Raw genomic sequence first — 14317 nt, forward strand, 5'->3', positions numbered from 1 at the left:
AGAACAGAGAAAAAGAAAATGGAGAAAGCTACAAGAAAGTTGAAAGTAAAACCGAGCCACCGTAGACTCAACCTCTTATGGTCGTTGTTGGACCCCACGCCACCACTGTCCCTCAATATTCTAATAAAACAAGAAAAGGTTCAGAATTGAAGAGAGAGAACCACCCCTTTGGCTTTTCCATTCTTGTTCTTGCTCCTCCTGCCCGATTTCCCATGGAGGACTTTCAAAGATCAAGGTCTTATGCAAATGGCCAAATGATGCAGATTGAGAGCTACTATGGAGCCCCTAACAGATGTTACAGTGCTTCCTATGCTCAAACTCAGATTCCTCCGAGGGACTTAAAGTTGAAAAAAGGGAAAAGCATTTCCGCAGCTTCTTCTTTCTCCAAGTCTTGGACCTTATCTGATCCCGAGCTTCAGCGGAAGAAGAGGGTTGCCAGCTACAAAATGTATTCTGTCGAAGGCAAGATCAAAGGCTCCTTCAGAAAGAGCTTCAGGTGGCTCAAGAACAAATACTCTCAAGTCGTTTATGGCTGGTAGTAGCCCTTCTGTTTAAATTCCTCCCTTTTACATCTATCACCTATGTTTGTCAGAACAATCTGTAGATTAATCATTCATGGCTTATCATCTCTTTACTTTAAGTCCTCAAAGCTTTTGTCTATATGTCAAATAATCTGTTACTTTTTATTGGGTCCTGCAAGATCTTCTCTGAGAGTTGACATCGATTTATATTTGTTCTGTTGTTCATGATTTTTTAGCTTCACGATGGACTGAATCATCTGTAGTAATGATGTTTCGTATCTAGTGAGACTTCTGTTATGAGTATTTTCTCAATCTATCTATGCTATCGTCATTATTTGGATACAATAAACCATCTTCTACTTTTAATCAGAATTAGTTTTGCAGCAAATATCTTCGAGGGTAATGGGATTTTCTCGTATATATGTTTCCAACAAACGTTTAAGGTCTTTCGTTTGAAGGTGTTAAAAGGTTTTTGTGTTTTATGGTGTTGAATAGTTGCTTTCCTTTGTGCTGTCATTGCTCTTGCATGGGGTATGTATGGCCATAGTGGTAGAAAATAATTTGGAGGAATAGCTTAGTGTGATGTGACCTCCACTTCAACTTCTCAAGTCACAAGACAGAGAGTAGTTTGAAATGAGGTTTGCAGTATGGTGAAGATGAATGATTCTGTCAATACAGGGACAGTAACTTCTGAATTCTTCAATAATTTGCATAATGACATGATTTTTTTTTTTCTATTGAGATAGTTTATTAGTGTGTTTTACCTTAAACAAGTCTGATGCAGAATTGTTTCTGTGAAGAACACAACTTAGAATGTGGTCGAATAACGTGACCTTGAATTCTATACATTAGCCATTGTTGATTGTTTGGTGTGTTGGTTGGGAGAAAGGAAGCTAAGTGGAAGTGATTTTGATTATCCAAGCACACGAAGCTGATATTGTTGCATAAAAAGTTAGAACTGTTATTGATCACTTTTCTTCTGTTTCTTCCATATTTTTAGTATAAAATATTCAGAAACACGGCTAGTACTGTCTAAACAAAAGTAAAATGTTTTTTCATCAACTTTTTTTTTTATAACCTTTTTACAATAGTTTACCTAATAAATAAATAAATAAATTATGATTAGTCTATTTTAAATATATAAACCAATAAAATAATAATATATAATTTATTGTTAAAAAATTATTAAATATCATAATCCTTAAATAAATTCTGAGTTTCATTGAATTATTTTTTTGGTAAAATATATTTTAAAATAAAGTTTATAATAACAATAGTAAACATTTCGAAAAATAAATGAATTTATATGTTAACTCAAGATCGATTTTCTCAAATTTCTTAAACCTACACCTAGCCCGTTTTTTCTTAATACACTTGCCCACAATAAATTGAATTTTATATAGCTTGAACCAAATTAAGCAATGATCAATTCATTTCTTTTAGATCGAGTTGGTCAACTACTATCCATTTATAGTTAAATTGAATATTTTTTTTATTTTTTATTTATGTGCGTGTCTTGTTGCATGAATGAAAGGAAATGTAGCTAAACTAGATAACTCGATAATACAAGTGATGTGTAATAGAATCATCTTCGCTAGGCATGGACGATTAATCCCAAAATTCAATAAATATTCTTTTAAGCATGTAGATAAAGGTCTATATTGAGCTTATTTTATGAATATAGAATGAAGATGAAAATGAAGATAACGATACAATAAAAATTAATAAAAATATAGGTATGTAACAAATTAAAAATATTTGTTTTCAATATTGTCAAAAAGTAAGATTTCTTGTGGAGATTGATGTTTCGTCTTGCATGTAAAAAAAACATAAATTTGTCTTAATTACTAAGATAACATAAAATATGCTGTGAATAAGAAGGAAGTGGTATTAGTTTATTATTGTTTCACGTAAACCAAATGTATCAAGAAAACATAGTCTAAACATATTTACCATATCACAAACACTTTATATAAAATAAAATAGAGAAAATTACGTTTATAAAGCTATATAACATCTATTTTGTTTTGGTTTTAATATAAAATAAAATTATTTTCATACATTCTTTAATACTTTAATAAATATTCACATTTCTTATATCACTTTTTATATTTTAATAAAGTAATATTTTTTTGTATTCTTTAGAAATATCGCGTTGACTAAAATTTAAATAATAATTATGAAGACTAAAAATTAAATAGAAAATGTAAAATATGTAAGAGCTTTTATAAATAATAAAATATATTTTTTATGTAAAATAAGGGAGATGAATGAAAATTTATTGAAAACACATTGTAAATGTCATTTATTAAAAACATGAAAAACTAAATATTTATTTAAAATTATAAAGAGTGTAAATGTTATTTTATTAAAACATAAGAACATAAATATTTATTTTAAAATTGAAAAAAAGTAATGTTATTATTGAAATTTTAGGAGATAAATATAATTTTTGAAAGACTTAAAATCTCTTAAAAGCTAAAAACTTGAATTAGAATTTGACCCAATTCATGGCAAACTTGTTTGATTTACAAATATAATAATGAAATTGGACTAATATGAACTTTTTTACAAATGAATAGGTTGATTAATCCCCCTTTAATGATTCATTTTAGATGTTGATATGATGAATGTGGGAAAATAATTGTATAAATTCATTAAAAGTGATGTCCCCGATAAAAATTATACAATTATTTTTCTTACTTAATTAAATTAGTATTACTTTCGCCTATAATGTTTTATTATCATGTATTATTATATTTAGTAACAAAATATATAATAATATATGTACAGCTACTATGGTAGAAGATATTATTTTAAAAGACCGAAAGGTATATATTTGATTTTTTTTACCAAACTTGTGTGTGTTTGAAAATTTCGTAATTAATTAAATATTTTCAAATGATATGTTATTATATCTGTAATATGAACCGTTGACAACTCAGCTCTTACTTATACCCAATCCAACAAACCTCAATACTATTATTTTAATACCCCTTCACATTAATTAAATACAAATCTATCCTTTATAATAATTTTTTTTTGTTAAACCTGTATTTTTTCCTTGTCATACGTACTAGAATTTTGAAGATATTGTATTAAATATATTACCAAAATGGATATATTTATACTTTTAATTTTTAGAGTTTAATATAATATATGTATATTAAATTTTACATAAACCAAATAATTATTTTAATATGAATTTTAAATTAATTATTTATAAAATTCAATAACTCATTATAATAATTAAAAATAAGTACACACTATGATCAGATAATAGTTTCTTTTTTCAACTTTCCTTACATATACCTTTTCCGAATTTAATATTAAGAAATAAAATTATCTGTCTGAGAAAATGACTTATTATCATTTAATTTTACTAATTTCATATACTTTTCTTAAATGATTATATTTCAATTAGATAAATAGAAATAGGATTATGCCTATTAATATAATAAAGTTAGTTAAAACATTCTAACACTTTAGACCAAAAATATGGATTTTATTTTCGCTGTATTCAAGTTGATAGAGAGTATTTAAATTTTTAATAACTGCTTTAAAACCTTTTAAATAATGGCGATGAATAAACAATTAATAGCTAGTTTATGACAATTAACAAATCCTAGGCACAAAACAGAAAAGGAGGAGCACGCAGAGCAGAGTGAGGAAGAAGGTTAGGAGAAGATGTGGGAATCAATTCTTTTGACGGTGGTTGCCACCGCCGGCAACAACATCGGCAAAATCCTTCAGAAGAAGGGCACCGTCATTCTTCCTCCTCTCTCTTTCAAGTTTAAGGCATCTTTCTCTTTTCTCTATTCCAATTTTTTTTCCCATTTTCATATGCCCATGATTTGCTTCCCCTTCAAAATCTCACCTTTGAACATAACTATTCCATTTCAAGCATACGCATTTGTTTTTCTTTGATGTGGATGTACCTGAAGCCTGAAACTTACAATTTGCGAGGTTTATTTGTTGGAATGATGAAATTGGGTACATGCACGTGGGTGTGTATGAACGTGGGATTCTGGGTGCAGGATATTTTAGTAAAGATCCCATTTTTCATTGAATAATGTGTGATCAGGAAGTCACTGTTTGATTAAGGATTGACATAGGTATGACATTTGGTACTTGTTGACAATTTTGTTGTGTTTGCAGGTCATAAGGGCATATGCTTTGAATAAAACCTGGCTCATAGGTTTTCTGATGGATATATTTGGGGCACTGTTGATGTTAAGGGCATTAGCTCTGGCTCCTGTAAGTGGTTCAGTCATGCCTGTGATGGAAGCATAATTCAGAAGAAAGCTAATTGATATTACGTTATCAACAGCAGAGTCTTCTAGTCCCTTACCCAAATTTTGTATTTGTGTAATTTGGTTGTTCTTCTGATTTAGGTCTCTGTCATCCAACCAGTTTCTGGCTGTGGACTGGCAATTCTTTCGGTCTTTTCTCATTTTTATCTCAAGGAAGTCATGAATGTTGTTGATTGGGTGGGCATTACCTTCGCAGGTTTCGGTACAATAGGTAATGTAAGTTTTAGATTGCTAAAGTAAAGAGCACTTACTTTAACTGCTTTATTTCCTTTGACACACTCCAAGGAACATGGTTGTTGAAGTAATGATAAAAAATCTATATTCTGTTTCCATTTGTTTCTCACTGACAGAAAAAAAAATTAAAATCTTGTGCATTTATTGACAATTCATTTTGTTTATTATGACGGGAGAAACAATTTTTTGAGGTTTTTATATGTAGTCCGAATTTGAGACAAAATATTAAAACTATAAATGTGATGGACTGATGATGCGACCATTTTATTTTTATATTTTGTGCAGTATGCACTTGTCTTGTGTAGCTGAGCAATGGATTGAGATTTTGTGGAATATAACTCATTTATTATCTGGCTGCTCATAAAATCAACTTTGCAGTCGGTTGCTGGCATCATGTGTGTCATTCTGTTGATACTAGAGTTAGGTTTAGGTATTCAATTTGTTAATATGCTCTTTTATATTTAGGAGTTGGTGCTGGAGGTGAGGAGCAAGGGGCTGCTGCTCTATCTATATTTCACATACCGTGGCTGGCATTTGTTGTTTTCATCTTGTTTGTAGGTACCCTGTCTTATGCTCTGGTCCATTATTTACCAACTTTCTTTAAAGCCAATAGGAAGGCATTCTGTGGTCTCATGGAACTAATCATCCAGCAGTATATATTTTTTTTTCACAAACCTGAGTGCATGATTACAAGCCGTACGATTTTGATAAACTGTTTTATCAGTAGTATTAGTTTTATTAATGGCATAACGTTTCTTTAAAGAGTGTAGGGTCATTTGTGCACCAAAGAAACATTACTATTTTTTAGTTTAAAACAGCTATTGTTTCTAATTATTAGAACCACTTGTACAGATAATGCTTAATGGATGGCTTCGAATATGTAGGCGTAATCGAAGAGAACACGAGATGGTAATTAATGTTTTAATCATGATGGTTGTCCTTCATTCTTACATGTTATGCTTCTCGTGGCAATCTAATGGGATATTTTGTCCTTTATCCTTTTTCCGTGGCCTGACGTTTTAAGTGATGCAGGTTGAATATGATGTTGTTGAGGAAATTATTTATGGCTTGGAATCTGGAATTTTGTTTGGGTACTGTTACTTCCCACGACATTTATATATCGTGCTCTTAGATGAACTCATTTATTTTCCTTCATTTACCTCATCTCCTTAATGTTGTGATGAAGATGACGGCAATTAAGTGTTTATCTTTCTTTTTCTTTTTAATCAAGAATGATCTGGGGTTAATAACGCAGTTAGTAATAACAAGGCATTTAAAAACGAACATGATCTGCTGTTTATAACTATGAGCATTTAACAATATACAATTTTTCATTGCTTACAATCTTTTTATTTGTGGAGTCCAATCCTTAGTTCAATTAGATTTGTCAGTTGTTATTAAGCATCACTACTTTTTGTGTACGAAGAAAACCAGCAGATGATAAGATATAACATTACACATAAAACACATACACACAGATAATCAAAGTTGATTATAATTCTAAGTCCTTACTCTTAATTCGATTAATATGAAAATGCAGGATGGCATCTGTAATATCAAAGATGGGGTTCCTGTTCCTGGAGCAAGGCTTCCCCAAGCTGTTGGTTCCTATATGCATAATCGTAAGTGTCTGTTCAAGTGGTACAGGCTTTTACTACCAGGTACATTGAAGACCTTTTCATACTATTTACTTTTGTATTGTGAACTATTACATCCCTTAAGCCAAAGTGACAAGTGGGATGGCAGTTTCAGTCAAACATGCTAGATATTTGTCCAAGATCTGCCCTGCCAATTTCAAAGATACTAACTTCTTTTGTTTTTTTGCTCCAAATGCAGACACGTGGTCTAAAACACGGGCGGGCTATTATAGTTTCTACATGCGCAGCTGTGGCATCAATTTTGACTGGTGTACTAGCTGGGATGCTTGCTTTGGGTGAGCGACTTCCTTCGGCACCAAAAGCTCGCATGTTACTCCTTCTAGGATGGTAATATATGACGATATACTATTATTTCTTTGTGTATTTACATTCCCTGCCTTTGAAAGTTCTCCATGCAAAAATGAACTCCTAGCTCTCTAGTTGTATACTTCACTCCCTCTGTTAATAGTGGCATTGCATTGATGAGCATCTCTTGTTCCGCTTCTGATATTTGATGCAAATCTTTTTCTGATTCAGTTGAATGCCTTTATCTATTAAGTTAATGTATATAATGTTAGTGTTCTAATATAAGATGGACGCTTTCAAGGTCTTATGTCAGGAATACTTTAATTGTAAATGTTTTGTGCAGGCTACTTATTATTGTTGGGGTGATTTTACTTGTTGGTTCAGAAAAGCTAGTAAAATTCTTTCGATTGTCTTCACACCACTTTAAAAGAAGCAACGTTGATAAAAACTACGGCCATAGAAGATCTGCAACTTCCCGTATTAGGGAACCTAGCCCAACTGCTGTCATTCAAGCAGCGACAGTAAATCATTTACTGTAATAATCTTCCAAAGAAAAAACTTGATTCATTCTCAGGATTCACCATCACCCCTTGAAGATCCCTTTTGTAAGGATAGGTTGTTTGTGTACAGTGGCTGCTTTTATCAGAGGGCATGAATTTTTAGGAATCATTCCTTCTGGCTCACATAATTCATTAACTTTCTGATGCTACTTGTATAAGCTAGTCATGGACTTCTGATATTTCTGAATGTTGTAAATGAGGATGGTATAGTAACATGCAGAATGCTAGTATAGCATGAAAACAGCTTGCAGGCTGCACTACAGAATACTTCATTCTTAATTTCATATGCTAATGTAGTAGCAACAAATGTTCTTTGAGAATGGATACTGTTATCCACAGGAATTTTTCATTTTTGGGAAAAAGGGTCGTTTCTATGAGAAGACCACAAACCCTCTGTTGAAGGGAAACATAATTTTTTTTTATCCTCACTCACAGCTAGAGACCATACATTTCCTTTTGATTTAATGTTAAGATTGTGAGGCACTTTTAGAGTAAATATATTCTTGCCTTTTCACTTCGCACTTCTTTTTTTGTTCTTGATTGCACATTCTATAGATAAATCAAAATGAAAGTCAGTGGTATTAGGAGTTTTAAGCCGAGATAATCCACGCAGGTGTTCCGGTCATCATTTAAGTAAAGATTGTAAAACGGAAGTATGAAGTTATTTACCTGTTGTTCTGTGGTAAGATATTTTGGGCAGAATATTACATGATTTTTTTTTCTAGTAATATAAGGTAAATTTTCAGTGATGTTTCATGTTGTTCTCTAATAGTATTTGTTCATAACTAATGGAAGACCATGTTCTTGGAACCTTGTTATTATGAGGGTTGTAAAATAATTTTTGTTAAAACCAGATGTGGTTGACTATTTTGTAGAAAGATGCATATGCAAAGCTATGGAAAGATGAATCATTTGTCTTCATATTTACAAGCCATTCAATACCTATCAATCATTTCTCTTCAAGCCATTCTTTAGCTTCTTTAAATAGAAGAATCCAAACCTTGAAGTGGAACTGGGAGATGTCTCTTATTCAGTTTCCTTTCTGACATTTTGTCTACTCATTAAAAATTAGTAGATAAAGGACTTCTATGCAATTATATAAATGTTAACATATAAACATACAGTTTTTTAAATACGAAGACTAATTTTTATTTTATTTCTTAAATAATAAATAAGGGTCCTATATATACAAATTTATATTTTAATATGATAAAAATAAATTTAAAATGGGAACTTTTTAAAGTAACAAAGTTAAAATTGTTTAAGATTTGTTCTATTCGTGAACTTAATGGCAGAAACAACTTTAGACTACTTTGGTAACCTAATGTCAGAAACACCTTTACACTAATATGCTAACCTGTCAGAAGGGGACTTTTCCTTGCAACTCAGTTAAAAGTTTTGTTCTTCAGTAAAAATTTAGATAAATAGTAATTATTATTTATTAAAATGTATTTACTGTGTTTTCTATATTTAATGAATCATGCATTTTTAAATCTTCACACGTTTTCTTCTTTTCTAGTCTTTCTTTTTACATGTATTGAATTTTAAAATCCAATTTAGGAAATTCAACTAATTGTCGAGATTAGAAATTTCAGTATAGTTTATATGGAGGTTTTAATTAAGGATCCATAAGCATTATTAGTGAGAAAATTATAAAATATATTAGAGACTCTCGAGAGAAATTATGTTTTCATGTCAACTTAAATAGTATTAAAAGGATATGTCTTTAATAAATTTTTATCTTTCCTAACCTTCTTCTCATTTTTCACATCAGATTCACCAATATTAGATTTCTCATTTTCATCAACATCCTTTCAAAATTTAAAATCTCACTAGTTCAAACCTTAGAATACACTTAAACAACTTTACAAATACTCCAAAATGACTATCACTCCGTTCTAACACTCATAAACTAATTCTCATCCCAAACAAGTTATAAATGACCAAAATAATATGTTCTGATCACCAATTCTCATCTTAGACCATAAATTTTAAAATTCACCTATCAAACCTCCATTTTACTATAGAAAATGACTTATAACTTAGTCCAAATCACCATCAACATACATTAGTTATACACACCATTAAATAGTAATTCATACATAATAATTTAACTAAGATAAAATACTAGTTTCCCTTTCCTTAAAAAGAACTACTACAACTCTAAGAACGTCCGACTATTGCTTCCACCGCAGAAAACTTTAGAAAAGTCTACAACTCACCAATTGATGATCAGAACCAAATCGTAGAACCTCAAATTGGCCAAAAATCAAGAAAGAAGCACATTTGATACATGCAAAACAAATTTATTTGCATGATCAAAGACCAAAAATAAAAAGGTAAAAGGGAAAGAAACTTATTTGCTCTAAACAAAGAACTGATCGGATAGAAACGTAGACTTCGTTGCCGTAATCGATTAGACACCTTCTGATCGTCAAATAGATGACTCAGAAGTTAGAACTCTTAGAGAGAAGGTAGATAACTCTAGAAAAATGATTTCTAGAAATGATAAGTTTTAAAAGAACGCAAACTCATTAATAACAAAACTATTTATAAATAAACCATTTAATGTTAAAATAATTGATTCTCACTATTTTTAACCTACTATCACTTCTAAAATATCATTTTCTGAGATTTTACATATAATAATAATAATAAATATAATTATAATAATAATATTTTTGTAATTTTGAATGACAATTTTAGTTTTATTTCAACATAATTTTTACTATTTATATTTAATTTTATATTATATTTATTACTAAGGATAAAATAGTAATTATCTAATTTGATTTATTAAAATATTATTTTTAATCTATTATACCAATCATATTATACACAATTTTTTATAAATTTTTCCTTTATCCATCTCTTTAAATCTCTTAATTCAAACATCACCACAATTTTATCTCCATTTTCTCAAATTCATTCAATTACTCTTTTCCATATCTTCTTCCCAATCTAAACACTATCATAAGATATTGTGAGATAGACATTATTTCACATGTTGGTTAAGTGAAAAGAAAAGTGTAATTTTATTATAATTTTTTTTACATCACACTCACTATTTTCTCTTTTTATTTAAAAAATATATAAAATAACTTTTATTCAGATGTTTTACCCTTATAAAAGTTGTAAAATGATATAAAAATATCTTTTAGGAAGCGAAAGAAATTCAATTTGAGAGAACAGACTACAATAATGGAGTAAGAAAAAAGATAAGGAAAATTATGGTTTTTAATCCGATACTCAAAGTACAACCACCCTCAGTGGTAAAATATGCAGAGTGTGACATAAAGTGGAAACGGGCCAAAGACGTATAAGTTCTTTTAACAGAAACCAAAAGTATCTTTCTCCAAACAAAATCTTCCAAAGTCTGAAAAAGATCACTGTAAACAAATAGTCGAATAATCCATGTTAGTTTATCCATGCATTAGAAACCGTAGTAATACCTTTCAGTTGTTCTCAACCGTATAAAAAATATAGTATTTTTACTGGCATTAACCATAGAAATTGAGTCTGGTATGGTGAATGTGCTAATACAAGTGGTGCCGAGTGGGACAGATGTGGCCATGTTTGAAAGGTTATTGCACAAGAGTTGAATTGAGAGGGAAGTATTGAGCAGGAGCAGCAGTGTATGGTTGTTTGGCTGTTCCTTTGATGAGTCATAAGTAATAGGGTGTTGCAGTGTCCTTTTGTGTCGGCTAAGTCCCCATGAGATTGGTCAGGTCACGATTGTGATGATGCCAAAGGGATTATGAGTACAAGTATGAGCTTGTATTTTCACTGCACAGTCTGAGTGGACCAAGTAATATGGTTAAATGAGAAGATAAAGCCCAGTGGAGAGTGCTATATATTACTTCGCTTGAGGGGTCCCTCTTCCCTTTTATTGTTCTTTCCTCTTCATAATTTGTTTGCTGTCTTCTTGAAAAGTTGCTAACTGTTTGCCTCAGGCCCACTCTGAAAGGGTTGCAGAGAGAGGTATTACTCAGATGAACTTTCCTCGGTTGATCTTCCTCTTGATGATAATGATGACACCACTTGCTTTGGCATTCATCATTGAATTCAAAGGAAGAATCTTGAATGCCTGGGTTGGAGCATGAAAGAAAAATCCTTCTTTCCTTTACACCCTTTAATGTGATTTCATTTGTGGAACCGGATATTCACTATTGACCGGAGGGATAAAATAAGATGCAGTAATAAGCAGGTATTTGGGTCGATAGCACTTTGTAACAGTTTGAGATTGACAACAGTCTTCACAACTGACACGTGAAACCTCTCCAACAACTGATGGTCAAACTGGGGACCCCCTCTTCATCAAACAAAAAATGTATATATTTGGGGCAAAAAAGTAATTGATCAATAAAATATTGATACATAATTTATTGTTAAAAAAATTGTTAAAATATCATGATTTTGGGAATCTTTGAGAATTGTAACTATAGTATACTATATTATTATTATTTTTAGGGTTAAATATGTTTTTTGTCCTTTAAGTATCACAGGATTTTGGGTTTAGTCCCTACTCGAAACTTTAATGGTTTTTAGTCTTTATAGTTTTAAAACTCTTACTATTAGTCCTTAAAATTGGACGACGTTAACTTTTAGTAGATGTGGCAAACGGCGATGTCACGTCTTATGTCAGCTTATCTCTTCACTCTCTGCCACGTTGCTTGTGCTTGAGAACTTCGTTCGTCTTCTCCGGCAGAGCCTAGCCTCCATCGGACTAGTCGTCGTGCCGGACCTTTTCCCCTTCCTTTGATTCGGCGCGACCCAAAAGCATGGGTTATCATCCCCATTTCGGCGAAGCAGACGGCCGCCAACGTCCACTGTTCCGCGCTGTCAACATCTGCTCCATGGCATTCCAGAAAACACGAGCATCCATGGCATTCCCAGAATCACCTGAAACTCAGACAAAACCAAAAAACGCGAGCAACTCCAATCGCAAATCGAACCGTGCCGGAAGACGCACACCGAGTTCGCTCCGACCAATCGAGAACCACAGCCAAGCGAAATCCCAAATCGCAAGTGCTGCGACGAACCCTAAATCGCCTAAGCCTCTCCGCCATCGCGCCTTCATCTCGCAAGCTCCCCTGTAGCAACACCATCCTCCATCAACGCCACCTTCAACGCGCAAAATCCTTGCAAGCCGCGACATCCTCCCTCGCGTCACCACCGTCATCCAGAGGCGCCATCACCTGCAACAGACCTGCAAATCCAAAAACACAGCAAAAACTCCATTCGCCACCTGCAAGAGAGCAACCATTCCCTTCTCACGTTCTTGGCTCATGACGGCGTAAGATAGAAGAGCAAAATCGTGGTGGAGGTGCAGGGGCAAGTTTCCCCAATTTGGCAAACCCTAATTTTGGGTGGAAGGGGGCTGACACGTGTCAAATTCTTATTGGTTAGATAAAAAGAAAAGCAATGTGGCAGAGAGTGAAGAGACAAGCTGGCATAAGACGTGGTCTCGCCGTTTGCCACATCTACTAAAAGTTAACGCCGTCCAATTTTAAGGACTAATAGTAATAGTTTTAAAACTATGAGGACTAAAAGCGATCAAAGTTTGGAGTAGGGACTAAACCTAAAATCGTGTGATACTTAAGGGACGAAAAACATATTTAACCCTTATTTTTATTATTTTATTATCATTATTATTATGTTAAATCATATTATTTGTTGTTTTTGTGAAAAAATCTTAAATCAATTTTTTTTTTATATTTCAATTTGGTTTTTATTTTAAATTTTTTTATTAAACATGATCCTTTTCTTTTCGATGATACTGTACTAATACAAATAAAAAATTGTCAAATTTTTTATATTTTTAATTATATTTTATTTATTTATTTAAAAAAATCAAGTTGATATTATGCCATGTAAAAAGTGTCATGTATAATGGTCTTAATTTTACTTTAGTTTTTATACTTTTATTTTCTCTTAATTTTGTTTGTTTATTTTTTCTAAATGATACCATTTTACTTTCTTCTAAATTAAAGTGAGATTTAATTTTTATATAAATCATATACATATAATTTATTAAAATTAATTTTTTATTAAATATTCTTAATAATACTAAGTTTATTTATATTTATATTTAACTTCATTTAAAATTGTTTTCAAATTTTAAATATTTGATTTAAATTGTTGTAAATTTATTTTAAAATTTTATATTCGATTTTGTAAAACTATTATTTTTAAACCAACTCAAATATTTATATAAAAATTATTTAATTTTACCCATTTTAAAAATATATAATTATTTAAAAGTTTAAAAAAGTTAATAAATTTAATTTATTTTATAAAATGCAATTAATAAACAAGTATATTTGTTAATTAAAAATAATTTTGAATATTTTTCTATTAACATTACTTTCTATTAAAAATTTTAAATAAATTTTAATGTAAAATATAAATATAAATAAAATTAATCTTATCCAAAACATTTAATAAAAATATCAATTTGAATAAAAATACATATATTAAATTTATATAAAAATTAAATTTTATTTTAAATTGAAGCGGAACAAAATTATTTAATTTTAAAAAGTATAAGATTGATTTGAAGCAATAAAAATACAAAATTAAATTGAGACTCAATTAATTATACATGATATAATAATTATACATAACATTTTGACACAGTATATTTTTAAATTAAAAAAGAATACTTTAAAAAAAATCACAAATTAATATGGCACCTTTTACCATACTAATAAAAAAACCTGATTAAATCAAAATTTCAAAATAGA

The 14317-nt window shown here is 30.7% G+C and overlaps 2 protein-coding genes across 2 annotated transcripts; both read left to right on the forward strand.

Moving 5' to 3' along the window:
- Nucleotides 1–870, forward strand: LOC108331098 (uncharacterized). Its single transcript, XM_017565720.2, has one exon. The coding sequence runs from the start codon at nucleotides 78–80 to the stop codon at nucleotides 537–539; it is 462 nt and encodes a 153-aa protein (XP_017421209.1). The 5' UTR covers nucleotides 1–77; the 3' UTR covers nucleotides 540–870.
- A 3261-nt stretch (nucleotides 871–4131) lies between these two features.
- LOC108330019 (probable magnesium transporter NIPA9) lies at nucleotides 4132–8085 on the forward strand. The gene is made up of 9 exons (XM_017564464.2): nucleotides 4132–4319; nucleotides 4680–4778; nucleotides 4916–5045; nucleotides 5534–5622; nucleotides 5921–5977; nucleotides 6101–6159; nucleotides 6609–6729; nucleotides 6905–7053; nucleotides 7355–8085. The coding sequence occupies exons 1-9, from the start codon at nucleotides 4209–4211 to the stop codon at nucleotides 7548–7550; spliced, it is 1011 nt and encodes a 336-aa protein (XP_017419953.1). The 5' UTR covers nucleotides 4132–4208; the 3' UTR covers nucleotides 7551–8085.
- Nucleotides 8086–14317: the final 6232 nt, after the last annotated feature.

The sequence above is a fragment of the Vigna angularis genome, chromosome 4 (genome assembly GCF_016808095.1).
Source record: "Vigna angularis cultivar LongXiaoDou No.4 chromosome 4, ASM1680809v1, whole genome shotgun sequence".
Taxonomy (NCBI): Eukaryota; Viridiplantae; Streptophyta; class Magnoliopsida; order Fabales; family Fabaceae; genus Vigna; species Vigna angularis.